The sequence below is a fragment of the Hemitrygon akajei genome, chromosome 1 (genome assembly GCF_048418815.1).
Source record: "Hemitrygon akajei chromosome 1, sHemAka1.3, whole genome shotgun sequence".
Lineage (NCBI taxonomy): Eukaryota > Metazoa > Chordata > Chondrichthyes > Myliobatiformes > Dasyatidae > Hemitrygon > Hemitrygon akajei.
Window position 1 is genome coordinate 111,550,919 of NC_133124.1, and position 25,816 is coordinate 111,576,734.

The following is a 25,816-nucleotide window of genomic DNA, read 5'->3' on the forward strand; positions in this document are numbered from 1 at the left end:
GTCTGCTCTGCTGACGGAGAGGGGAAAGGCTGCCACTGTGCCTGGAGCATGTTACCCAGGTTTTCTTCTTTTTGGATATCGATCGATTTGGACTATGGCCTTTTATTTTCAGTCTTAGTTTTTCTTTATATTGTGTGTGTGTGTGTTGGGGGGGGGGGGTTTGGATTTTGGATTTAGGGGTTGATGATTGTGCTGCCGTTCTTTTCTTTCTTGGTTTTGTGGCTGTCTGGCGAAGAATTTCAGAGATGTGTACTTCGATAAGAAATGAACCTTTCAACATACCAAATCTTAAAGTCCTAATGAAGTAGAGCCCCTGTTGTGATGCCTTCATGACTGCATCAGGATTTGGCAAATCCTCTGAGATGTTGACAGCTGGGATCTAGCTGAAGCTGCTTGCTCTTTCTAACACTGACCTCTCAGTGAGGACTGGCGTGTGTTCTCCAGACTTCCTCCTGAAATCCACTCCAGCTTTTTAGCCTTTGCTGTTGCTGAGTGCAAGGTTGCCCAGAGGTGCAACACAACACAACCAGCCAATTTATCTTTCTCCTTCATGCTATTTTGTCACCATTTGTGATTTTACTAACAGCAGTGGTGTCATCTGTGAATTTATAGATGGCATTTGAGATGTGCTTAGCCACATGGTCATGTGGCAAGGGTAGAGCAGTGGGTTAGCACAATTCCTGAGGTTCCTCTGTGTTGATTGTCAATATGGAGATGTTATCGCTGATCCATACTGACTGTGGTTTTCTGATGATGAAGTCAAGGAGCTGGTTACAGAGGGAAATATTGAGGCCCAGTTTTAAAACCTTAGTGATTAATATGGAGGGGTTGATGACATTGAATACTGAGCTATGGTTGATGCAGCTTGACAAGTGTTTTGCTGTTGTCTAGGTGCTCCAAAGCAGAGCGGAGAGTCAGTGAGTTTGTATCTGCTGTAGACCTGTTGTGGCAGTGGATCCAGACCTTTAGTCAGGTAGACACTAATTTTAGCTATAGCCAATGTCTCGAAGCACTTCATTACATGTGATTGCTACCAGTTGATGTTTGTTGAGGCAGCTCACCCTACTCTTGGGCTCTGCTATGAATTCTGCACTTTTGAAGCAGTAGGAACCTCAAACTGCAGCATGAGAGGTTGAAGATGTGCTTGAATGCTCAGCCATTTGGTTGACGTCGATTTTCAGTACCCCGTCAGGGCCTGACAATTTGTGAAGGTTCACCTCTTTGAAGGATTTTCTGACATCAACTTCTAGACAGAGATCACAAGGTCTCTGGAAGCTATGGGAATTCACACAGGTACAGTGTTATTCTCCCTTTTAACGTGTGCATAGAGGTGTTAAGCTCATCAGGGAATTGATGTACCATTTGCAAAATGATGCAATGGATTCCAAACTTGTGTCAGAAAAGCTCAATAAAAGAATGGAAAGCTTACTTTTGGAGCTGCTTTCATGACCTCAGCTGGTGAAGGAAATGGAGCAGCTAGTTTGAGCAAAACAAGTTCCCACTATCAACAAAGTTATTAATTTTTTTGCAATTAATATTGGCCAGGGTACAATGAAGAATTGGCCATTTCTTGAGGTAGCATTGTGGTGTTCAGCAATGATCTGGAAGGGCAGAACATAGCCTCAATTGTCTGAAGATAGAGTGTCTGTGTACCATTCCTTCAGTACTACAATACCATCTGGATTAGATGCTTCAACTCAAGCTGTTAACTGGAAGTTGGCACTTAAGCTAATTTAGACAGATTCTTTATTGATCCAAAAGGAAATTACAGTGTCACAGTAGCACTGCAATTGCAGAGGTATACAAATACTAGAAGGGAAGTAAGAAAGAATAAAAAAAAGTTACTTCAACAGTCTTAACAAGAGGGGATCATTACTTCCCTGGCTATAGGTTGATTCATTATAGAGCCTTTTGGCCAAGGGTAAGAATGACATTATATAGCACTCTTTGGAGCAGTGTAGTTGTCTTAATCTATTACTAAAAGTGCTCCTTTGTTCAACCAAGGTGGCATGTAGAGAGTGAGAAACATCCAGAATTTCCAGGATTTTCCATAGGGTCCTTTGTTCTACCACAGCCTCCAGTGTGTTCAGTTTGACTCCTATAACAGCCAGCCTTTCTAATCAATTTATGTAGCCTGTTGGCATCATCCATGTTGATGTCATTGCCCCAGTATATCACCGCAAAGAAGATTGTACTGGCGCCAACAGGCTCATAGAAAAGAGGCCTGCATACTCCAAAGGACCTCAGTCTCCTCAGGAAGTAGAAGCGACTCTGGTCCTTCTTGTACACAGCCTCTGTGTTGGTGCTCCATTCCAGTCTGTCAATCAGGTACAACCCCAGGTCCTCACCACATCCTCACCATCAGTAGTAAGAGGGAGCAGTGCAGGTTTAGTCTTCCTAAAGTCCATCACCATCTCCTTTGTCTTACTGATGTTGAGCTGCAGATGATTCAGCTTGCACCATTTGATTAGTTATTGGTATTGGTTTACACAAAATACAGTGGAAAAACTTCTGCTTTTGTGCCATCTTTTGCATTATTCCATGCATAAGGACATTGAGGTAGTTAAAAGGAAAACTGAATGTCATATATGGTGTTATGGAGAAAGTGTAATTTGAAAAGTGCTATAATTTCATCAGCTCTGCCTCCTCAGCTTAAGGAGTTGCAAAATCGTAGGTAATGCTGTAGACATGGTCACCCCCTCTTACTTACTGCCTGCAACACTGCTGGTATTTAGGGCAGGAATGAAGTCCTCCGTCTCTGGCAGTATTCAGGGCTTCCTTCATCATGTCTATAGCTTCCTTTCAGTTTTCACTACTGTCAGTCATGCAATTCCCAGGTGGAGACTCAGGAATACTTTCACACTCAAAAGAAGGATTCTCTGTTCCTTTTTCCATAGCAATTTTGATTTACCAGTCTGGGTTGTTGGCGCCAAATTTGGAGGATCAGTGGACCATTTAGTCTGACCTCTACCCTTTAACCCGTTTAACATGGGTGACCCTACCAAGAGCCAAAGCATAAAGCTTTGACTCCATCCAACATTGCCCTCTGAGTCATCGAGGCACACAAGCCTCCAAACCATGACAAGGTTGTGGTCTTCGTGGAGGCGACACCTGCTCTGTTACACAAAACTCCTGCAATCACGTTGAGCTTCATCTTCCTATTTCACAATTGGCACTGCATTGTAGGATAGGGAGCTGATTCTGGTGGGATTTGAAAGCAGCAGAAATGTCATAGGCTCCAAGTTGTCTTCCATCATATATCTCACCAACTTGGAAGAATTTCAGTTGCTCCTTATTGTTACTGTGACAGTATTAGAAATTGTTAATAGCACAGCTGGATTATCTTTGTGTATCGATAAGCAGGCAGCTCGTGAACACATTGACATCTAGAAATCGGCAATAAATGCTTGTCTCACCAGTGACACCATAACCAGTGAACAAGAATTTATTGCTATCCTGTGCCATTGTTCTTCATTGGGGAATCAAGATTACTGTTACGATTGGGGTCTTTGCATTGTTGTCTGACTGGGGACACGGGGAGGAGGTGCACAGTCTAAAGATCTGTGTCCCTCTGCTGTCGATTCTATCACGACTCGAGTGTTTTGTCTGTTTGCAAAACCAGCACTGTTGTTCACAAGGTAAAGATTGAGAAGTACCTCAGCTGTGAAAAGCTGCAACATCATTTGCTGGAAGGAATTGGGTCAAAATGAAAATTTAACTCTGAACAGTGCTGTCCATGGGCTTGACATGTTCATTCTTGATGAAAATGATAATGTTGAGAAAGTTATTGTTCTCATGTCATTGCATACATTTAGATCTCCACAGACCCTAGTCCAATAGATTTTGCACCATACAATTGAAATCTTTCTTTGTTGCTTGGGCCAAATTTTTCCTGTGCTTTTTATTTTCAGAAATGCGTGACAAGTTGAGAAAATGGCGAGATGAGAACTACCGGAATAGTGAACAGATCGCTGATGTTGGTGAAGAGTTGATCAATGATTATGCTTCAAAACTTGGAGATGATAGTGAGTATAGAGCTACTGGTACAATAGGATTGGGACTAGTAACACAGTTCACTAAAACCTTGGTAGTGTTTATTCCAAACTAACAAAGTTTGGAATAAACTGGCACTGAAGAGACTAATTATTTTGTAAATTCATGTACATTTGCACTTCATTTCTGATGGGATTATATGGTATATATTGGAGCATTTCCTTTAAGTGTAGACTCACCCTAAAATTATTAAATATTTAATTTTCTTACCCCTTAATGATTTCATAGCCAACTTTGAATTAGCTTGTGTTGACAGATGAGGAATGATGATGGAGCAAATAAGGTGTTAGTTTGCACTGGTAACCAGAGAAGACAGGTCTAAAATAATTGGGAAAAGAAGCAGAGGATAGTTAGAAGAATTTTTTTTATACAGTGAGATTTTGAAAAGTAAGACTGTAGGAGAAGTCAGGGGAGTGGGATGAAAAAGAATTAGTCCTGGATGATGACTACAGAACTAACAGATTGTTATTAACACATACATATTTGGTTCATTTTGTACTCCAAAGATGGAATTTGCCATCCTTGAATGCCCTATATGTTACCTCAGTCTCACAGTAATGTGATCGACTCTTAAATGTCCTCTGACATGACCTAGCAATCCACTCTGTCTGGAAGCAAGTAGCGATGGATAGCAAATGTTTCCTTTGCCAGCAATACTCCTATCTTGAAAAATGAGTGGATGAAAAAAACACCAAAGTTCGATTTAAGAGCTGGTGCAGGTGCAATAGATTGAATGTTTGTTGCCAGGTTGGTAGCAGGCTTCAAAACTAAAAAAAAAATACTACTTTACTGAATATTAAAGTAAATGAAGCTGTACATTGATGTTCCAAGATGGTGGCGCGACACAGCTTGCAGCGGTCACTCCGGAGCTGATACCTGTTATTTGTTAAGTGGGGTGCCGTGCGCAATCCTAATCTGATGAAAGACGGACGTGGGAGCATGGAGGAACATCTGGGAATCTCCAGGAAGGCTCTCTTCATTGCTGCTGCTGTTGTGAGGTCCAGGTCTCTGCTGAGAAGAACAGGCTCCCCAGTCCTTGGGGTTGCGTTGGCGGGGGCTTCTTAATACACTCGGCAGAGGATGGTGCTCGGAGAAGCTGTGCCGGAGGGGATGGTCGGAGGTTTGACAGACTTGGAGTCTGCTGCGGTTGGGGCGCTTTCACTGTGTGCTGTGTCTGTGAGGCTGGGTTTGCGTCTATGAGGCTGAGTCCGGTGGCGCCGTGGAAGTTCATAGCGGGAGTATTCCCTTCTGCCACCTGCATGGGATGACGAGTCTATCGGGACCCTGAGGACTTGTGGAAACTGTGTGGTGGTTTCTTATGAACTTACAGTCTTTTAACATCTTTGGACTATTTTTACTGTGCCCATGGTCTGTATTTTTTTGGATCAATTATGCTATTGTTTGCACTGTTGTAACTATATGTTGTAACTATGTGGTTTTGTGCAGGTCTTGTAGCTTTAGTTTTTGGTTTTGTTTTGTCTGATGGATTTGGAGCTCCTTTCCGGGGAACGTGCTAAGATGGTAGCGCGATACTAATACTCAGCAGCCTCTCTGGACTCTGGATTTGGGGATTGCCAAATGTTATGTGGATCTTCTGGTGTAGTCTGTTTTGTCATGTGCTTTTGTGATATTCTGGAGGAACGTTGTCTCATTTTTTTTTTAACTGCATTGCATTTGTGGTTTCTAAATGACAATGAACTGAACTGAATACATTCCTTCCTCTATTTATCTCTATCTCACTTTGTCTTGCTTTAACTTATTATAAAATTTATAGATTAAAGTTTGTTGGTGTTGTCAACAAAAAAAATCCTTCAGATTTTACAGTTTGACCTTGAGTAATTTATTTTTTTCTGATTCATTTTATAAATGACCTATGATCAGAAATGTTATGTGCTGAGGTACAGTTTTGTTTGCATGCCATTTAGACAGATCATGTCTTAAATATCTCAATGTAGTGCAAAGGAAAACAGAATGGAAAATGTTACAGAGAGGGGTGCAGTGCAGATAGACAAACTAAATGCAAGGGCAATGATGAGGTGGTTGGAGAGATCAAGAGTTTGTCTTTTAGCATACACAAGGTCTTTTCAAGAGTCTGATAAGTGAGATAGAACCAAGAAGATTTCTTTAACCCTGGTGGCACATGCACTTAAGTTTCAGTATCTTCTGTCCAACAGGAAGGGAAAAGAGACAGCGACTAGGATGGGAGAGGTCCTTGATAACATTGGCTGCTTTCATGAGACAGGAATCTTGAGCACGCTGTCAAAGCTCAGAATTTCAAATCGAATATGGATGGGTTTCTGCAGAAGCAGGCTAAAATTTTCATTAACAATCTGAAGGGATCTGTCCCATTCCATTTTTCTCATTTGAAAAGACTTTGGTAACATTTATTATCTCAGTACATCCCAAAGCACTTTTATACTTTTGAAGTGTCATCAAAGTCAAAATCTAGGAAATGTGGTAGCCACTTTGCACACAGCAAGCTCCCACAGATAGCATCTGTTTTGGTGATGTTGGTTGGATGTGGAATGTGATCAAAACATCAGGGAAATCCTTCCTGTACTTCAAATTATATCCACCTGCACTGATAGATACTGCCTTGGTTTAATGCCTCCTTTGAAAGAAAGCTGGAGATAAGGTAGTAATTGAGACCACCCAATGTGCTATTGTGCTTGAATCAACACTTGATCTGCAGTGTGGGAAGATGGCCTTTCTTGGTTTAGTTTGGCTTTCTTTGCTGCTTTAAGTTGATAAGGTGCTTTAATAGCCTCATTTAATTTTATTGTGGTGCTAAGTATTATTAGTCTGCAGACTCCAAGGAAGGGTTGGTATCCAGATGTTGATTTAAAAAATGTACATCAACTGAAGTTAGAAACTCCATCTACATGAAAGATTGAAAGTGGAATTTCAAATCCAAACTTTATTTTCAGCTACCATCCCACAGGAAATCCCTATAAGAGGAAATTCCTGTGTACAATTACATTGCCTCATCATCTGGAACTTAACTTAAGGCAGTCTTTTATAGCTGAAACAATTGTTTTCTATTGATTTTTGTGTCTGCAGAGTAAGCTGAACATCTGGATGCCAAGTTTCTTTTTGGGTGTACAGTCTGATGATACATAGCACCACAATTAAGTTAAATGAGGCTATTACAGGCTTCCAAAGATTATTTTTTTGGTGTGGTTACGCCGTCCTTGGTAGAAAACAATATTATGTTTTGCAAGTTTGTATTTTGCAAAAAAAAATTGCTATTGCACTTAGCTAAATGCCGAAGTTTCCAATTTATTAAAACTTGGAAGATTGTTCGTGTAGTTGTCTCCAGGTAAGCTATCAGGTCAAGCCAAGAAATAATCACAAACCAAACTGTTGTTGGCAGGAGTTCTTTATTGCATTCATTAAATTAAATTATAGTTGGCTTATTCTCATGGGATCTTTCTGGATGTCAAGTTCCTGCAAACATGCCTCATGTTTGATATTACTACTGTGTACACTGGTACCTTGCTAACCTTACGTGGAGATGACTGATTTGTTATCATTGGACCTGGAGTTCAAACACTTAGATGCCTATTCCACTGTGTTGTATAAAAGGCATTTGCTTGAGGTGGGTGCTGCTTTGACCTTGATAGGTGCCCATGCAGCAGTTGTATCACCCATACATACTACGATAGGGAAACCTGGGAGGGCTTATTTATCATAGAGACACCTCTGGGCTGGCAGCAACTGTGTAGTCAAAGAGGCTTCCACTACATCCAATAGGAGTTGATGAGAGAGACAGTCTGTCAACACATAGGGCTTGTTCTTGGCGATGGTCCACACATACTGTGCTGGCCAGGCTGAGTGTGATCCATTTCCGGGAACTGACAGTATATCTGAGCCCCACATCTCAAGCAATGTGCAAGTGCATTGTTTGCTTCAGCCACTCAACATCAGCCTTCTGGACAGCCTGTTCACAGTGGATTATTCTTTGCTGCCAGAGCATCAGTGTAAGGCAGGGGTTTGCACCAGGTTTGTGAATAGCAGCAGCCCAAGCAACTGGTCACTTCTTATTGTCTAATATCCAGTTAATTGCTGCTCAACCATCCTTGTTTACACAGCTCCTTCATCCCAGGTATCAATCCAGGAAGCCATCTCTGAACCTTCAGTGCCAGCAAAGCTCTCCTTATTTCAGTTTCTAATGGAACACTGGTGTAGTCTCACCATTGTCCTGTAATGTTATCATCACTTCCTTAGTTTTATTCTCCTTCACATTTGTCATGAAGGCTAATGTTTAATTTGTTTTCCCATTTACCTGCTGCCTTCCTACTAAGGAGGTAAATAATCTGGATGAACTCAGCAGGTCGGGCAGCATCCGTTGAAACGAGCAGTCAATGTTTCAGGCCGAGACCCTTTGTCAGTCCTGACGAAGAGTCTCGGCCTGAAACGTTGACTGCTTGTTCCAACGGATGCTGCCCGACCTGCTGAGTTCATCCAGCTTGTTTACGTGTTGATTTGACCACAGCATCTGCAGTGTACTTTGTGTTTAGGTAAATAATCTGTTTCTTTATATTGTACTCTTATTTATCTGTTATTAGGATGTAGAACATAGAACAATACAGTACAGGAACAGGCCCTTCAGCCCCCAGTGTTGTGCCAAACCAGCTCAATCAAAAAAAACCCCCGAAGACCTAATCCTGCCCACCTGCACGATGTCCATATCCCTCTACCTTCCTCATATTCATGTATCAATTCAAACATCTCTTGAAAGCCTCTAACATATTTGCCTATACCATATAAGGCAGTGCATTCCAGTTATCACCACTCTTGAGTTTTTTTAAAAAAAACTTGTCCCTCACATCCTCTTTGAACCTACCCCCTCTCACCCTCAATGCATTCCCTCTGGGATTAGACATTTCACCCTGGGAAGCAGATGCTCCCTGTCTATCCTGTTTCTCATAATCTGATAAACCTCTATCAGACCTCCCTTCAGCCTCCACCTCTCCAGAGATAACAACACAGGTTTGTCCAGCACATGCCCTCTAAACCAGGCGGCGTACTGGTAAACCTCTTCTGCACCCTCTCCAAAGCCTCAACACCCTCCTTATGGTGGGGAAACCAGACTGTATGCAATATTCCAGATGTGGCCTAAACAAACTTCTATAAAGTTGCAACTTACCCTCTTGACTTTTGAAGTCTATGTCTCGACTAACAAAAACAAACATTCCGTAAGCCTGAAGAACTGGAATAATGAGATGATATAAACCTGAGCTGACATTGGCAAGATACTCCTAAGTGAGCTATATGTCAGCATATCTGGGAGCTCAAAAATTGTCATCCTGGTGAATGTCAGAAACAGAAATCTATTTCAGGACAGTCTGTAATATTGTAACCTGCCACGTGACTGTGATCAACTGGGTTTCGCTGAGAAGTGCAGAGAGCCATGGTGGGAGCAGCACCAGCAAAATGAGATGTCGTGGCAAAGCCACTGCCTAACTAGTGGATTGAGTAGACATACAATCCAACTGCTCACTGTTAATCTGTTGACTCCAGCATGAGCAAAGTGACAGAAGTTGAAGTCGCCACAACTAAAAGCCCACTCTCAGATGTCCCTTTGTGTTACTGTCTGGGCCACTTTGCTCCAGACCTCATCACAGCCTGGATTGAAACATCAAGCACACAATTCTGGAGGTGAGATGTGAGAAACTGCCTGTGACATCAAGACTATGTAACCGGGTGTGGTACCTTTGCATTCACACAAAGGATGTGGCTGTCAGATCAATCATTCCAGCTTCAGGACATCACTACAAGTGTTCTAGGCCCAAACAACCTCAGTTACATCATCAGTGAGCTTTCTTCCAGGAGTGGGGATATTTGATTGTATGTAATGTGCAGAAAGACCTGGACAACATTCGGGTATGGGCTAATAAGTGACATCGTGTATGAGTCAAAAATACAGGCAAAGACCATCTCCAACAAGACAGAATCTAATCACCTATTGATGTTCCATGACATTACCATTGCCAAGTCCTGCAGCTGATGAAAAACTGAACTGAACAGCTTACAGTATGGTTACTCAAGCAGGTCAGATGTTCAGTATCCAGCAGCGGTTACTGTCCTCCTTGATGCCCCAAGGTCTTTCCACCATCTACAAGGTCCAGATCAGTATTGTGATTGGATACTTTCCACTTACCTGGGTTGAGTACAGTTCCCATAAAGTCAAGAGTCTGAACAATCTCCAGAACAAAACTTTCCTTATTACTGGTACCCATCAACCATCATTAACATGTATTCCCTTTATTGAGACACAGTAGCTGCAGGCTGTTCTGTCTGCAAAATACACTACAGTTAGTCTACTACCAATCGCCAAGCCTGCAAAGCTTTCCAGGTGCATTGAAGTACCTCCACCTAAGTTTACTTCCAAGTTGTGCACTGTCCTGACATGGCGGAATATCAAAGGTTGCTGTACTGTTTGCTGGGTCTAACTGTTTGCTATTCGCTGTGTTGGGCCTGAGGGACTGTAGTTTTTCTAAAACATACCTCACCGGCACCTTCTCACTGGCAGCTTTGAACTGCTGCTAAGTTAACAAATTTCACGTCACGTGCCAGTGATAATAAACCTGATTCTGTTTCAAGAGTAATTAGGGATAGTCAATTAATGCTTGCTTTGCTTGTGATGCCTAGATAAAAAAGTAACAAAACAAAATTGAATAAACAGTAAAATCTCCAGCATCTGCCGAATCTCTTGTGTTATTGTTAAACATTAAAGTAATCACAGATCACTTTTGGTTTCCTTATTTGAGGAAAGATTTATTTATTTAGAGGTGAAGCGCATAATAGGCCCTCCTGGCCCTTCAAGCCACGCCACCAGCACTTAACCCTAGCCTGATCACAGGACAACTTGCAATGACCAGTTAACTTACTAACCAGTATGTTGGGGTGGGGTGGGGTGAGGGGTGGGTGGTGGTGGTGGAGAACTGGAGCACCCAGATTCTATGGGGAGGACATTTAAACTCCTTGCAAAGGACATCAGGATTGAACCCTGAATTCCAACGCCCCGAGCTGTAATAGCAATGCACTCAGTGCTATGCTACTGTGGAGCCCAAGGTGGATATGCTGGCTTTGGAGGTGGTGCAGAGGAGGTTCACCAGGTTGATTCTGGGCATGAGGGGTTTAGCCCATGAGGAGAGATTGGGTCACCTGGGATTATACTTGCTGGAATTCAGAGGAATGAGAGGAATCTTGTAGAAGCTTACAGAATTACAAAAAGTATAGAAAATATGGAGCAAATTTCCACTGGTGGGTGAGACTAGAAATGTGGGACATAGCCTCGAGACTTGGGGGAATAGGTTTAGGATAGCAATGATGAGGAGAAACTATTTTTCTTAGAGACTGCTAAACCTTTGGAATTGTCTGCCCAGAAAAGCAGTAGTGGGTACCTCACTAAATATATTTAAGATACAGATTTTTTTGCACAGCAGAGGAATTAAGGGTTATGGGGTCAAGAAAGGTGGGTGGGGCAGAGTCCACAACCAGATCAGCTGTGGTCTTATTGAATGGCAGAGCAGGCTAGATGAACCAGATGCCTACTCTTACTTTTCTTTTTTTGTTCTCAACCATTGGATCAACTCAAAGCTCTTTTATCCTTCTGCATCAGCTTGTGAGTTGTTCAACAGTAATGGGAGGAGGAAGTGCCTAAAGCAAACCCTTTGTGTTTTTTGGATACGATAAAACCTCTGAGGCCAGCTTGGCCATGGTATTGGATTTTTGTGGCCTTTACAGCCAAGCTTTCCCAGTTTATCTGGCATCTTCCCAATAAAATGGAAAATTGTCTAAATATTCCTGGGTACAGAATTCAGGGCAGACCTAATCCAGATGGTTTCCAACCCTTTATCGTTGTGCTACTGATTGAAAGCATCGTTGACAGTAGTGTCAAGTAATGCCACTACTTACAGTTTGGATATTGCCAGTGAGGTGTGTGTGCCATCCCTAAAGTCAAGGCACCAAGGAGCCTCCTAATAGAACTGAACCCAGTGGGATCTACTGTCTGGAGTCCCATTTAGCACAAAGGAATATAGTGCTGGTTGTGAAGGCCAATCTTCCCAACTTCAGGACATTGAAGCAAAAGTTCCTTTGGGTAGTTACCCTTGGCTCAGCCATCTTGACCTACCATGTGGCCCCTCTCTCTGGCAAAATCAGAAGTGACTGCATGTCTTTAATCCTATTTGCAACTCTTAAGATTGTGCAGCAGCTGGTAAATTGCAACCATTATGTGCCAGGGAATGACCCATCATTTAGGTGCTGTAGTTTGCTGAGGTGCAGTACATTTTTATTAGATCCAATTCCAGTGCCATGTTTTAACATGATGCTGAATAAATTGAATGCTTTGTTTTGTAGTGAAAATAAGAACCTGAAAAAAGAGCCACATTGGTCCCTATTGTCCCTGAAGCCTCTCCATCATTTGGTGCAAAAGCTAAACTTCAATGTGGCCTTTATTTTTCTATCTTGTTTTTGTTTATAAAGGGATTTTAGTCTTCTAGTATTTTCAGTGGAATGGTTTTAGTTTTTGTTAAAATTGGGTATTTTCAGATGTTAAAGACATCAGACAAGGAGTGTATTCATTTCAGTTTTGTAAAGTACAACTAAATTTAAATAATCAGTAACAAGATTTGCATCTCAAATCATTAATATTGAAATTTACTACTGTTACACCACATCCTTTAAACACAATGTCCAATTAATGGGTTATATCCTGACTCTTGTGTGACTCCAATGTTGCTTGCTCCGCATCAGCCTGTTCCTGAATGTCCTCTGGGTCTTCCTATTTGTTGCTTCATAATCTGATGGAGTTGAACATTATGCAGCTATTTGCAAACATACATGCTTCTGACTTCACAGAGGAAAGGTAATTTTAAAAACCATCTATTGCATTCCTGAAGCAATGTGAGACTGAAGATGTAAATTTTGAAAGGTTGAATTTTTTGCTAGCATTGAGTTTGATTGCAGAAAAAAAAATCAGACCTTGTGGGGTTTTTATTAGGTACAATTGAAATATTTAAGTTGTCTGCAATAATCCCTTGTATCAATTGTGGTCTTGGGCCCCATACCATCCCAGCAGCTGATTGCAATCCAGCTTATCATCCTCTCCAAATGCATTTACAGTTCCTGTCCTGCACACCCAACAATTGATGCTGGAACCCACCACCACTCCTTCCCATGCCTCTGTTAATTGGAACTTGTATCCCCTGCCGTAATTCATGTCAAACCTCCCTAAGTTCGTCATTAGGTCGGTAGTGGTTTACAATCAATGAAGGTGTGGTGATTGTTGTGACATAAGTATACAAATCAAGCTCCCAGAAACAGAATGTGATGTATTTCAGTAAACTTGGTGGATAGATATTGACTTGGAAGCAGTTTCCAGCTCTTCAAAACAGTGCCTTGATTATTTTTGTCTACTAAGAAAAAAAGACAGATTTCTGAATTGAAGGAGTGTGTTGTACTGTCATAGTACTGCGTGGCTAACCCAGATAATGTACTCAAGTACCTGAAGAGGGATGTCCACCCTCAGCTTGGATGTGTTTCATCCACTGAGCCAAGGATGTGGAATTGAGTTGAAAAAAATGCCTCAGATTTATTAATTTTGAATGTCAAACAAGGGTTTTAAAACCAAAGTTGATGTGTATGTATCTGTGGTGGTTAGGCAGGTTTCAGAAAGCTGCTTATTTTCACTTAAACACAAGATATTTTGCAGTTGCTGGAAATGTAGAGCAACAAGTAAAATACTGGAGGAACTCAGCAAGTTGGGCAGCATCCTGATGAAGGATTTCTGATTGAAACATTGATTGTTTATTCCCCTGCATAGGTGCTCTGTGATTGGCTGATTTCCTCCAGCATTTTGTGTACATTGCTCCAGATTTCCAGCATGACCAGAATCTGTGTTTAGAATACTCCAGGGAGCGCGAAGCGCAGAATCAAATATCGCTGTGATGATTGTATGCTCTAGTATCAATTGTTTGGCAACAATAAAGCAAAAAAGAATTCAGACAAGAGCTTGCTAATAAATTGTATGTTTATTGGTTATTCAGTGTTACACATGATCTGCTTATGTAGAAATTTATATTGTACTCATAACACATGTTTTGTATATAAAAGTAATTTTGATTTGATTGTGGTGTAAAATCATTTTGTGATAAGTTAGTAGAAGTAATATGGTTCTGATAAAACTTCAATATATTGGTGAAAGATTCCAGAGGTTTTGTGATGATTCACTCAACTCCTTTCTACTCTTGCAATCTTCATTTTTCTTGGAAATGTTAAATTCATTAACAAATGTTGTAACTCAAGTGATGGATTTGTGAGAAGTTCCGTCAGTCAGCTATTCATACTAAAAGGAAATATGAACATGTATTAAACTTCTGGTTCCGGCTCTAAATATCACATTCAGCACTTTTAATTTTTTAATAACCAATCTAAGTTGTATGGTTGAAAGGCGAGATAGAATGTTAGCAATGCCATAAATTATTTGACAAAAAAATTGTAAATAGATTCCACAATGCCAGCAATATATAACATGTAATATTTGGAATTCAAATTAACAAGGTAAATTTCCATTTTTTGTTCCCCTGTTCGTGCACAAATAATTTTCTTTGAGAATTGTTGCCAGTTATTCCTTTCATGACCTCACCTGACATTGACCATCTAATATGTGTTTATAAGAAAATGTTCTTTTTTTGTAATTTAACTAAATGGATGTAAATTCCCGCTATTTGCCTCTTAAACTGAATGGCTTCAATTATTTGCAGTTAAGCATTGCATTCCTCCTGCGCCAGCAGACTAAATGTTAGGAATGGAGCTAAATGTTATATTTGTGATGTCAGAATTGATGAAGCATAATTGCTGCAGTAGCAATGCCAGCAACTACCCATTATAGAGCAGCCAAATATCTCAAGTTTTACAGGAGTCCAATGCTCAAAAATTTGCACTAGAGGTATTAGTACAAATTATGGCTGAAAATGTTGAAACCCTCAGCAGGCCAGGCAGTATCAATGGAGCAAGGAACAGTTCATGTTTCAGGTCAAGTGAAGGAGCATGTTTTATGTTGGATGGTTTTTTTTTAAAACAAAAAGCTGGAGATCAAAAGAGAACTTTCCAGTCCTGATGGCCTGTCAGCTGAGGATGTAGCTGTCAGTGCTGGAGTGTTCAAAATGAGAATCCAAAGGAGCCATAGAAGACCACAGTGGTGGGACAAGGATTAGGCTGTTAGGACTTTGCAAACTAAGGTGAGATCTGTAAAACTGTGGAGCAACCAGGTTAGTAGCCAGTGGCTAAGATGCAGACTAGATGCTGGAGGATCTCACTGGGCTAGGAGGCTTCTGTGGAGGAAAATGAACAGACAATGTTTTGGCTTTACACCCTTAATCTGTATCAAAGATGAACGTCTTGACCCAAAATGTTGACTGTTCCTTTCTCTCCTGGCCCTTTGAGTTCCTCCAGTATCTTGTTGACTGCTTCAGATGCAGCCTATACCTTCAGTGTTTAAGGTACAGGGTGCATAGTTTACTCAGTAGTTCAGTGTTTGTGAAGGATGCTTGATATAAACTGGGTATGACTTGTTCTGTCCATTAAAATGCTAATATTCTGAACTAAGTTTGAAGAGAAACTTAAACAAACTTCAATCAAGTTATCGTAGAGAGGATTACCCAACTATTATATTATTTTAATAACACTTTTATACCTAATAACACTTGCTTATTTTGGTTGGCAAGTGTCAACCTGATAATTGACTTGCATTATTGGTCATATTGGTTTGAAAGTCGATCCGTTTATTATCTAAACATGCTTAGTTAATAAGACCCATAAGATACAGGAACAGAACCAGACTATTCAGTCCATCAGGACTGTTCTACCATTCCACCATGGGTGATTTATTTTTCCCTCTCAACCCTTGCCTGTTCTCCGTAACCTTTGCTGTTACTAATCAAGAACCTATCAACCTCCACTTTAAATATACCTGATAACTTGGCCTCCACGGAAGTCTGTGACAATGGATTACACAGATTCACCACTCTCTGGTTAATGGAATTACTTCTCGTCCCTGTTCTAAAGGAACATCCTTGTATTCTGAGGCTGAGCGCTCTGGTCCTAGAAGTTCCCATTTGAAGCATCCTCTCCATGGCCACTATCTAGGCCTTTCAATATTCGGTAGGTTTCAAAGAGATCACTCCCTCATTCTCCTAAACCCCAGCGAGTATAGGCTCAAAGTCTGTGTTCGCGACAGAAGCTGGAAATTTGTACATTGCCCCTGTGGACAATTCAGTCCCTACACTCCTGCTGTACTCTTCATGGAGAATCTGACTGATCTTCAACATTATTTTCTTGCACTAACCCTGTATCCCTTGATTCTCACCATATCTATCACTCACTATTTCTCTGTCTGTACTCACTATACTGAACCGTAAAAACATTCATGAATAAGAGAGTTCTACAGATTTGCCTTGCTCTCGGTGAAGTGATTTCTTACCTCAGTCCTGAATGACTGACCACTGGTTTTGAATGCCTCAGCAAGAGGGACACGTAATAGGCCTGCACCTATCCTGTTGTACCTCCTTGGAGTTTTGTATGTTCCAATGAGATATCCACTCATTCTTCTACATTCACTGAACTATGCATTCATTCTGCTTAAGCTCTCCTTCATGAACACAGCCCCTAATACTATGAAGCAATCTTTTGGATTTTCATTACTGTCCCTCTGTTTCAAGTACTTCCTTCATTAGGCAGGGAGATTGGCACAAAATATTTGTTTTACTTTGGCATTGTCTTATTCAATATAAATGTTTTGGCCTGATTTTAAGACAATAGTGTTCTGTTATTATAGAATATAGATCACTACAGTAGTGGAAGGTCTTTTGGCCCACCATGTTGTCCCAGTCATGATGCTAATTTATGCTATATGTCCTCTTCCTGTGTATGATCCATATTTCTCCATTCTCTCCATATTCATGTGTCTAAAAGCCTCCACTAAAATGCCTGTTTCCATTACTGATCTGGCCATTGTAGACAGTTGCATTCTCACGAGGAAAACTTGGCCCCCACGTTGCCTTTAAACTTCTCCCCCCCCACACCCAGCCTTAAAAACATGTCTTCTGGTGTTTGATGTTATAGAATAACACAATGTGTAGCAAAATATGTCACAAACCTCGAAGGGTAAAGTAATATGATTTTATTAAAACAAAGGGCTTTGATTTCTATATATCTTTCATGACTTCAGGATATCCAGAGCCAGTTACATGCTTGCTGTATAGTGACTTGAAATGGGGGAATCTCTGCAGTCAGCCAGTGCACAGATGGATCTTGCAGACAGCAGTAAGTGACGTGTGAGCTGTTTTGTTAACTTAAGCAGAAAGACACACATTGTTGAGAACACTGGGGAGAATTCCCTGCTCTTAAAAATATCAGATATATTGTGAAATCCTTCACATCCACCTGAAAGGATATATACATTCACTAGCCACCTTACCAGGTACACCTTGTACTCAACTGATCCCATCTGGCAGCAATAATCACTCCACGATCAAAGTGACTTAGTCACATTTCTTCTTTCTCATGTTTGTTCTGCATGTTAACTGAATCTCTTGACCAAGTCTGCATGCATTTTTGCTTTGAGTTGATTAGATATTTGCACTAATGAAAAGATGTACCTAATAAAGTGGCCAGTGAGTTGTACTTGGCTCTAAACATCAGCTCCAATAATACAACATTCCCAAATCCCACAGTGTTGCAGCATAGAAATGGGTCTTTGAGCCCATGACATCCATGCAAACCTTTCTCACCATCAATATTAATTCCATCTGCTCACCTTAGGATCATAACCTCCCATGCTTTTGCTATTAAAGTGCCTGTTTACATGTTTAAAAAAAATCTTGCCCCTCAGAGACACGAGAAATCTGGATCAACACATGAGCTCAGCATTCATGGAGGAAAATGTGCAGTTGACATTCTTCCTTAGATATCAGCTGTGGCAGGGCTTGCATGCTATCACTGATAACGAAACGAAGGCGGCTGGCATTGCCCACTATAGCACATCCCTCCCTGATGAGTTTAACATTCTATGCATGGTTTGAACAGAAGGGAATGTGAATGTCACCACTCACCCTGGTAGTCTCCAGTGCACCTGAATCCAGAGTCTCTGCTGTGTTTGTAGGAACAGACGTCTGTGGGGTAAACCCTGGGGAAACATTGGGCCTGAATGCTGTCCCAGGCTATGTCTTTAGATCCTGCACGGAGTGGCTGGTAGTATTTGTAGACATTTTTACCCTCTCCCTGCTTCAGACGCTGATTTCCTCATGCTTTAGAAAGACCACTATCATCCCAGTACCCAAGAGAAAAACAAGATAATGTGCCTTAATGAATGCTGCCTGCTGGCTGTGTTTTCTATCATCGTTAAGTGTTTTGAGAGGCTACTTGTGGCATGCATCAACTCCGGCCTTCTACTCAACCTCTGCCTGAAATATACCCAGTGATTTAGCCTGCACAGCTGCCTGTAGCAATGAATTCCACAGATTTGCCACCCTCTGCCTAAAATTTTTTTTCTCATCTCTGTTCAAAATGGATGTCCCTCTATTCTGAGACTGTGGCCTCTGATCTTAAGACTTCCCCACTTTCAGAAGCATCCCCTTCACGTCCACTCTATCCAGATCTTTCTGTATTCAATTGGTTTCAAGGAGTTTCTTCTCTCCCCCCCCCCCCCCCCCGCTCCAATTCTTTTAAACCCCATCGAGCCATCGAGTACAGGCCATCAAACACAGCTCACATGTTAACCCTTTCCTTCCTGGGATAATTCTCACAAACTTTCTGAACTCGCTCCAATGCGAGCACACTTTTTCATAGATAAGGGGCCCAAAACTTTTCACAATATTCCAAGTGCCATCTGACCAATGGCTTATAAAGCTTCAGCATTATGTCCTTGCTTTTTTATTCTAGTCCTCTTGAAAGGAATGCTAATATTGCATTTTCCTTTCTTAACACTTAGGAATCCTGCACAAGGACTCCCAAGTCTCTTTACATCTGATTTTTGAATTTTGTTCCCTTTTAGAAAATAGTCCACGCCTTTTTCCTTCTACTGAAGTGCATGACCATACACTTCTCTACATTATATTTCATCTGTCACTTTGCTCATTTATGTCCTTCTGTAGACACCCTGCTCCCTCACACTACCTACCCCTCCAACTATGTTTGTATCATCTGCAAACTTGGCCACAAAGTCTTCAATTCCTTGATCTAAATCATTGATGTATAACTTGAAAAGAAGCAGTCCCAACACCGACCACTGCACAGGGAACAATGTGCACCACTGGTCACAGGGAGCCAACTAGCAAGGTCCCCTTTATTCACATCCTTTGCCTCCTGCCAATTGGCCAATCGTCTATCCATGCTTGTATCTTTCCTAGAAAAGACTCTGCTTTTATCTTGTTACGTAGTTTCATGTTCAACACCTTGATAAAGGCCTCCTGAAAATCCAAATAAACAATTTCCACTGACTCTCCTTTGCCTATCCTGTCTGTTATTTCCTCAAAGAATTCTAACGCACTTGTCAGGCAAGATTTCCCCCTAAGGAAGGCATGCTGACTTTGGCTTATTTTGTCGTGTGCCTTCAAGTACCCTGAAATCTTTCCAACCACTGAAGTCAGGCTAACTAGCCTATAATTTCACTTCTTCTGCCTCTCTCCCTAGTTAAAGAGTGCAGTGACATTTGCAATTTTCCAGTCCTCTGGAACCATTCCAGAATCTAGTGATTTTGAAAGAAATAATGCCTCCACAATCTCTTGGGCTATCCCTTTCAAAATCATGGAGTGTAATCCATCTGGTCCAGGTCTTCAGACTTCTCAGTTTCCCAAACACCACCTTGTTAATAGCAACTGCAGCCACTTCTGCCTCCTGAGATTCTTGCATTGCTACCATTCTGCTAATGTTTTCCACAGCGAAGGCTGATGCACAATACTTATTATGTTTGCCTGCCATGTCCTTGCCCCCCCCCCCCCCCCCATTACTACCACACCAGCATCATTTTCCAGCAGTCTGATATCTACTCTTGTCTCTCTTTCACTCTTTATACGAGATTTTTTTTTGGTATTCTTTTATTTTGTTGGCTATCTTACTTTCATATTTCGTCTTTTATCTCTTTATGGTTTTTTTTAGTTGCCCTCTGGTTTTTAAAAACTTCCTAATCCTCTACCTTCTCAGTAATTTTTGCTATCTTGTATACCCTCTCTTTTGCTTTTATGTGGATTTTTGACTTCAGTTGTCAAGCAAGGTTGCCTCATCCTCCCTTTAAAATACGACTTCATGTTAGGGATGTATTTTCTTGCTCCTTTCAAATTGCTCCCAGTCACTCCAGCCGTTGCTGTTCTGTCATCCTCACTGCCAGTGTTCCCTTCTAATCAACGTTGGCCAGCTCCTCTCCTCCTTCTGTAATTCCTTTTAGTCCGCTCTAATACTGATGCATCTAGTTTTAGCTTCTCAAACTGCAAAGTGAATTCTGTCTTCTTATGATCACTGCCTCCTCAGGATTCCTTTACCTTAAGCCTCCTAATCAAATCTGGTTCATTGTATAACACACAGTCCAGTATTGTGTTTTCCCCTAATGGGTTCAACCACAAGCTGCTCTAAAAAGCTGCAAACTGATAGTTTTTCCTTGCCTCCCACTACACCCCCAATCTTGGTGTTATCATGAATTTGCTGATCCAGTTAACCATATTATCATCCAAATGGTTGATCTGGTTAGACACAACCTACCATGCTGACTATCCCTAGTCAGTGTATGTTAATCCAAATAGTTGTATATTTGGTTTTCAATTTTCCCACTAAGGGTGTCAGGCTCACTGGCCTATAATTTCTTGGTGTTTTTTTTTAGAGCCTATCTTAAACAGTGGAACATTAGCTATCTTCCAATCCTCTGGTACCCCACCTGTCACTAAGGATGGTTTAAATATCTCTGTGAGGGGCCCAGGCATTTTCTGCACTTGCCTTCCACAGGGTCTGAGGGAACACCTTGTTAGGCCCTGTGGATTTATCCACCCTAACTTGCCTCAAGACAGCAAAAGCGACGTAATGGACTTTTAACGTCGTAAACCAGCGAGTTGTTTGTTGTGCTTCCCCACTCGCTGGGAAAATGGAGACGCCTCTTTCTCCCTTGTTAGGGAGAGAGAGAACCTGTGGTATGTTGAATACTGGGTAAAATGCGAAGTCTTTGGGCTAACTGCGTCTGTGTCTTTGCTATTGCTTTGCTCACACTTGAGTGATTGGTGGCAGTGCCAATTCTTTTTTTGCCAGTGGGGGGGGGGGGGGAATTGTTGCTCACTGCCGCTTACGTGCAGGAGGGGGGAGCTGGGGGGACTTTGGGGTTCTAACATTTAACTGTCGTTCATTCTTTGGAGCACTCCTCTGTTTTCATGGATGGTTGTGAAGAAAACCATCCGTGAAATTGTATACAATTCTCTGACATTAAATTGTACCTTTGAACTTCCTCCTCTGTAACTGTATAAGGTCCATGAAGTTGATGCTGCTTTGCCTCACTTCTATAGACTCTGTGTCCATCTCATGAGTAAATACAGATGCAAAAATTCTTTTAAGATCTTCCCATCTCTTCTGGCTCCACACATGGATTACCATTCTGATTTTCCAGAGGGTCAGTTTGTCCCTTGCAACCCTCTTGCTGGCAACTTACCTATAGAATCCCTCACCTTGTATGTGAGGGCAACCTCTTGCCTTCTTTTAGCCCTCCTGATTTCTTTCTTAAGTGTTCATTTACATTTCTTATACTCCATAAGTCCCTCATTTGTTCCTACCTGCTGTGCACCTCTTTTTTTCTCCAACAAGCGCCTCAATATGGCTTGAAAACAAGGTTCCCTTAACCTGTTATCTTTACCTTTTATTCTGACAGGCATGTGCAAGCTCTGTTCTCTCAAAATTTCACTTTGATGGCCTCCCAGTTGCCAAGTACACCTTTGTTAGAAAACAACCTGTCCCATTTCAGACTTGACAGATCCTTTCTGATACCATCAAAATTAGTCTTTCTCCAATTTAGAATCTCAACCCTCAGATCAAACCTATTTTTTTCCTTATTTACTTTGAAACTAATGGCATTATGATTACATTCAAGCAATTTGAGATTGTATTCCATGTTATTATGTGCCCATGTTGTGCAGATGTTCATGTGTATTTTGGGAATCTGCGAGTTGTCTTCATGCCTTCTGCTTCATTTATTTTGAGGTCACAAAGCCATTGCCAACTCTGATAATTGTTTATGAAGTTCACGTTGCAGCGTTTTTCACACCGGTTTATTCTGCACTCATCATGTTCATGATTTAGAACGTGGAACATAGAAATATACAGCACATCACAGGTCCTTTGGCCCAAGTCTAAGAGGCTCTTAAAAGACCCTATTGTATCCACTTCCACCACCATTTCATGCACCCACCACTCTCCATGTGGAAAAACTTACCCTTGACATCCCCTTGGTACTTACTTCCAAACACCTTAAAACTATGCCCCCTCGTGTTAACCATTTCAGCCCTGGGGAAAAAACCTCTGGCTATTCACACGATCAATGCCTCTCATCATCTTATACACCTCTGTCAGGTCACCTCTCATCCTGTATCGCTCCAAGGAGAAAAGGCCAAGTTCACTCAACTTGGCTCTTGAACTCAATCCCGTGGTTAATGAATGCCAACACACCATACGTTGCCTTAACAACACTCTCAGCCTGCTCGGCAGCTTTGAGTGTCCTATCTATACAGACCACACATCCTCCACACTGCTAAGAGCCCTACGATTAATATTACATTCTGACTTCAAATTTGACATACCAAAATGAACCACTTCACATTTGTCTGCTTTAATTCATCCATAGTGTCTATCAAACTTCTGTTCCAACATAAAAGTTTATGAAGCCTTTTGTTTCTGGATGTGGGTCTGTGTATCTTTTTCATTCAGCCATCAACACACAATAAAACAGTAAGCAGGAAATGAAGATAAATCCCAAAAGAGCAAAAGAAGAGTAGTAAAATGAGGAATCACATAAAAATGCCGTGGCTCAAGTGTTCACTGAAATTAAACAAGAATAACAATGTGCTTAAGCAGTATCTCATGAATCAGTGAGCAAGACTCCGTGTCTGCTGCACTCTCTCAGCACCACAAACTCTGCTATGTTACAGTCCTGTATGGTCTTGCATGAGTGGTCTGGAACATAGAATAGCGCAGCACAGGCCATTCGGCCCACAAGGTTGTGCTGAACCATTTAAATTAGTAATCAAATTGCTAGCTATCCTCATCTCTTCTATCTACACAATGTCGATATCCTTTCACGTTCCTCACATTCATGTGCCTATCTAAATGCCTCTTAAAAGTCCATAATATATCCGCCTCTACCACCAGCCCGTGTATTCTAGGCACCCACCACTCCCTGTGTAAAAATAACTTACTACTCACAACTCCTTTGAAATTACTCCCTCTTACCTTAAATGCACTCCTGGTATTAGATTTTTCAACTCTTGTCTTGTGTACTCTATCACTGTCTCTCAATCTTAAACCTCTTAGATTTCCTTACAGCCTCCTCTACTCCAGAGAAAACAACCCAAGTTTTTGTCTAACCTCTCATAGCAATGCCCTCTAATCCAGGCACCATCCTGTAAAACTTCTGCATCTACTCTAAAGCCTCAATATCCTTCCAAAATGAGGTGACCAGAACTGTCTGCAGTACTCCAGGTACAGCCTAACTAGAGTTTTATAAAGCTCTAACATAACTTCCTGACTTTTGAACTCAATGACACAACTTATAACAGCTAGCATGCCATATGCCTTCTTAACCACCCTATCAACCCATGTCACCACATTCAGGGAGCTATGAACTTGGACCCCAAGATCCCTCTGCTCATCAATGCTGTTAAGAATTTTGCCCTTAACAGTGTACTGTCTCTTTGCATTTGACCTACCGAGGTGTGACATTTCACATTTGGCCAAATTAACTCCATCTGCCACTTCTCAGCCGGTACCTGCAACCGATCTATTTCTATTGTATTCTTTGCCAGCATTTACGCTATTACAACACCACCAATCTTTGTATCATCTGTAAACTTAATAACATTTTCTACGTTTTCATCCAGGTCATTTAAATATATTACAAATAGCAGAAGTCCCACTACAGATCCCTGTGGAACGCCACTGGTCATAGACCACTAGCTAGAATAAGTCCCTTTGACCAATACCTTCTCTCTTTTCTGGGCAAGCCTGCTCTGAATCCAAATGGCCAATTCACCATGGATCCCATGCATGTTAATCTCCTGGATGAGTCTCCCTTGAGGGACCTTGTCAAATGTCTTACTAAAATGCATGTATACAACATTCAGAGCTCTACCTTCATCACTCTTGTCACATCAACAAACTCAGTCAAGTTAGTAAAACACATCTTGTCCCACACAAAACTATGCTGGCTCTTCCTAATTAGACCATGGTTTTGCAAATGTTCATAAATCCTATTCCTAAGAATTCTCTTCAGTAACTTTCCTACTACTGACTTGACTTGTATGTCTATAGTCTTCAGGATTATTCCTGATTCCCTTCTTAACTAAATTCATCATCTCTGTCAACACCTAGGGTTCTCTTTCCTTGCTATCCCTGTCCTTCCATATCTGTCTTGTACTCTCATTGGTCCTTCCACATATCTGATGTGGACTTGTCTAAAAAATTGCTGTTCCCAATAAACTCTCCCTAGTTCCTGCTTAATGCTTTTGTAATTTGCCCTGCTGCGATTTAATACTCTTCTGTAAGGTCCATACTTACAACTATCTTAAAACTTAAGGTACAAGCAGGCCACATGATTAATATTCCTACCACGAGCATCTAATCCCTCCACCATCGACAAACAGTTGCAATAGTGGGTACTATCTACAAGATGCACTGCAATAACACACCAGAGTTCCTAAGCCAGCACCTTTCTGACCCATAGCCACTACCAGCTAGAAGGATGAGAACAGATACCTGGGAACACCACCACTTGGAAATCCCCCTCCAAGTCACTCACCATCCTGACTTGGAAACATATCGCCATCCCTTCATCGCTGGATCAAGATCATGGAATTCCCTCCCTAAAAGCACTGTGGGTGTACCTACTTTTCCGGGACTGCAGTGGTTCAAAAAGGCAGCTCATCACCGCCTTCTCAAGGGTAACTAGGGATATGGGCAATAAATGCTGGCTTAGTTGGTGATGCTCACATCCTGTAAATTAATAAAAAAAAGTCTTATGGAGTTGTGGTCAATTTTCTGTACTCACCCACTGAAAGGTCAGTCACTTGGCCAGGCTCGTTATCCAGCACCTCCTCTTGTTGCACTATCTGCATTCTGATTCAAGAAACCTTTCTGGATGCCCCATTTAATCACACACACTCAGAAGGTTCGAGTTTATATTAGAGAAGTTGAAGCCTTCCATAACAACGTATTGTTTTTACACCTTTCCGTAATCAGTCTGCGTACCTGTTCTTCACTCCCAGTAGCTCTTAGGGGCGGTGGGGTGATGTCTGTAGGATAATCCTGTCAGAGTGATTGCACCCTTCCTGTTTTTGAGTTCTACTCATGTAGGCTCAACGATGAGCCCTCATTATGGGCCGTCTGAGTAGAGCTGTGATATAGTCCCCCACCTCATTTACATCCCTCTATATCTTTTCTAAAAATATCAAAGCCTTGGCACATTAAGCACCCATTCCTGTCCCTTTCTCAACCAAGTCTCTGTTATGTCCACAAC

The 25,816-nt window shown here is 41.4% G+C and overlaps 1 protein-coding gene across 2 annotated transcripts in view; it reads left to right on the forward strand.

Annotated features, from left to right (window-relative positions):
• Positions 1 to 25,816, forward strand: part of emc2 (ER membrane protein complex subunit 2) — a 166,517-nt gene that overhangs the window by 8,810 nt on the left and 131,891 nt on the right. Inside the window, exon 2 of one of the 2 annotated variants that reach the window (XM_073050063.1) lies at positions 3,912 to 4,025. The exons of the other annotated variant lie outside the window; for it this stretch is intronic. Within the exon in view, the coding sequence (XP_072906164.1) occupies positions 3,912 to 4,025 (114 nt within the window). The remainder of the gene's footprint in view (positions 1 to 3,911; positions 4,026 to 25,816) is intronic. 2 annotated transcript variants of the gene reach the window in all.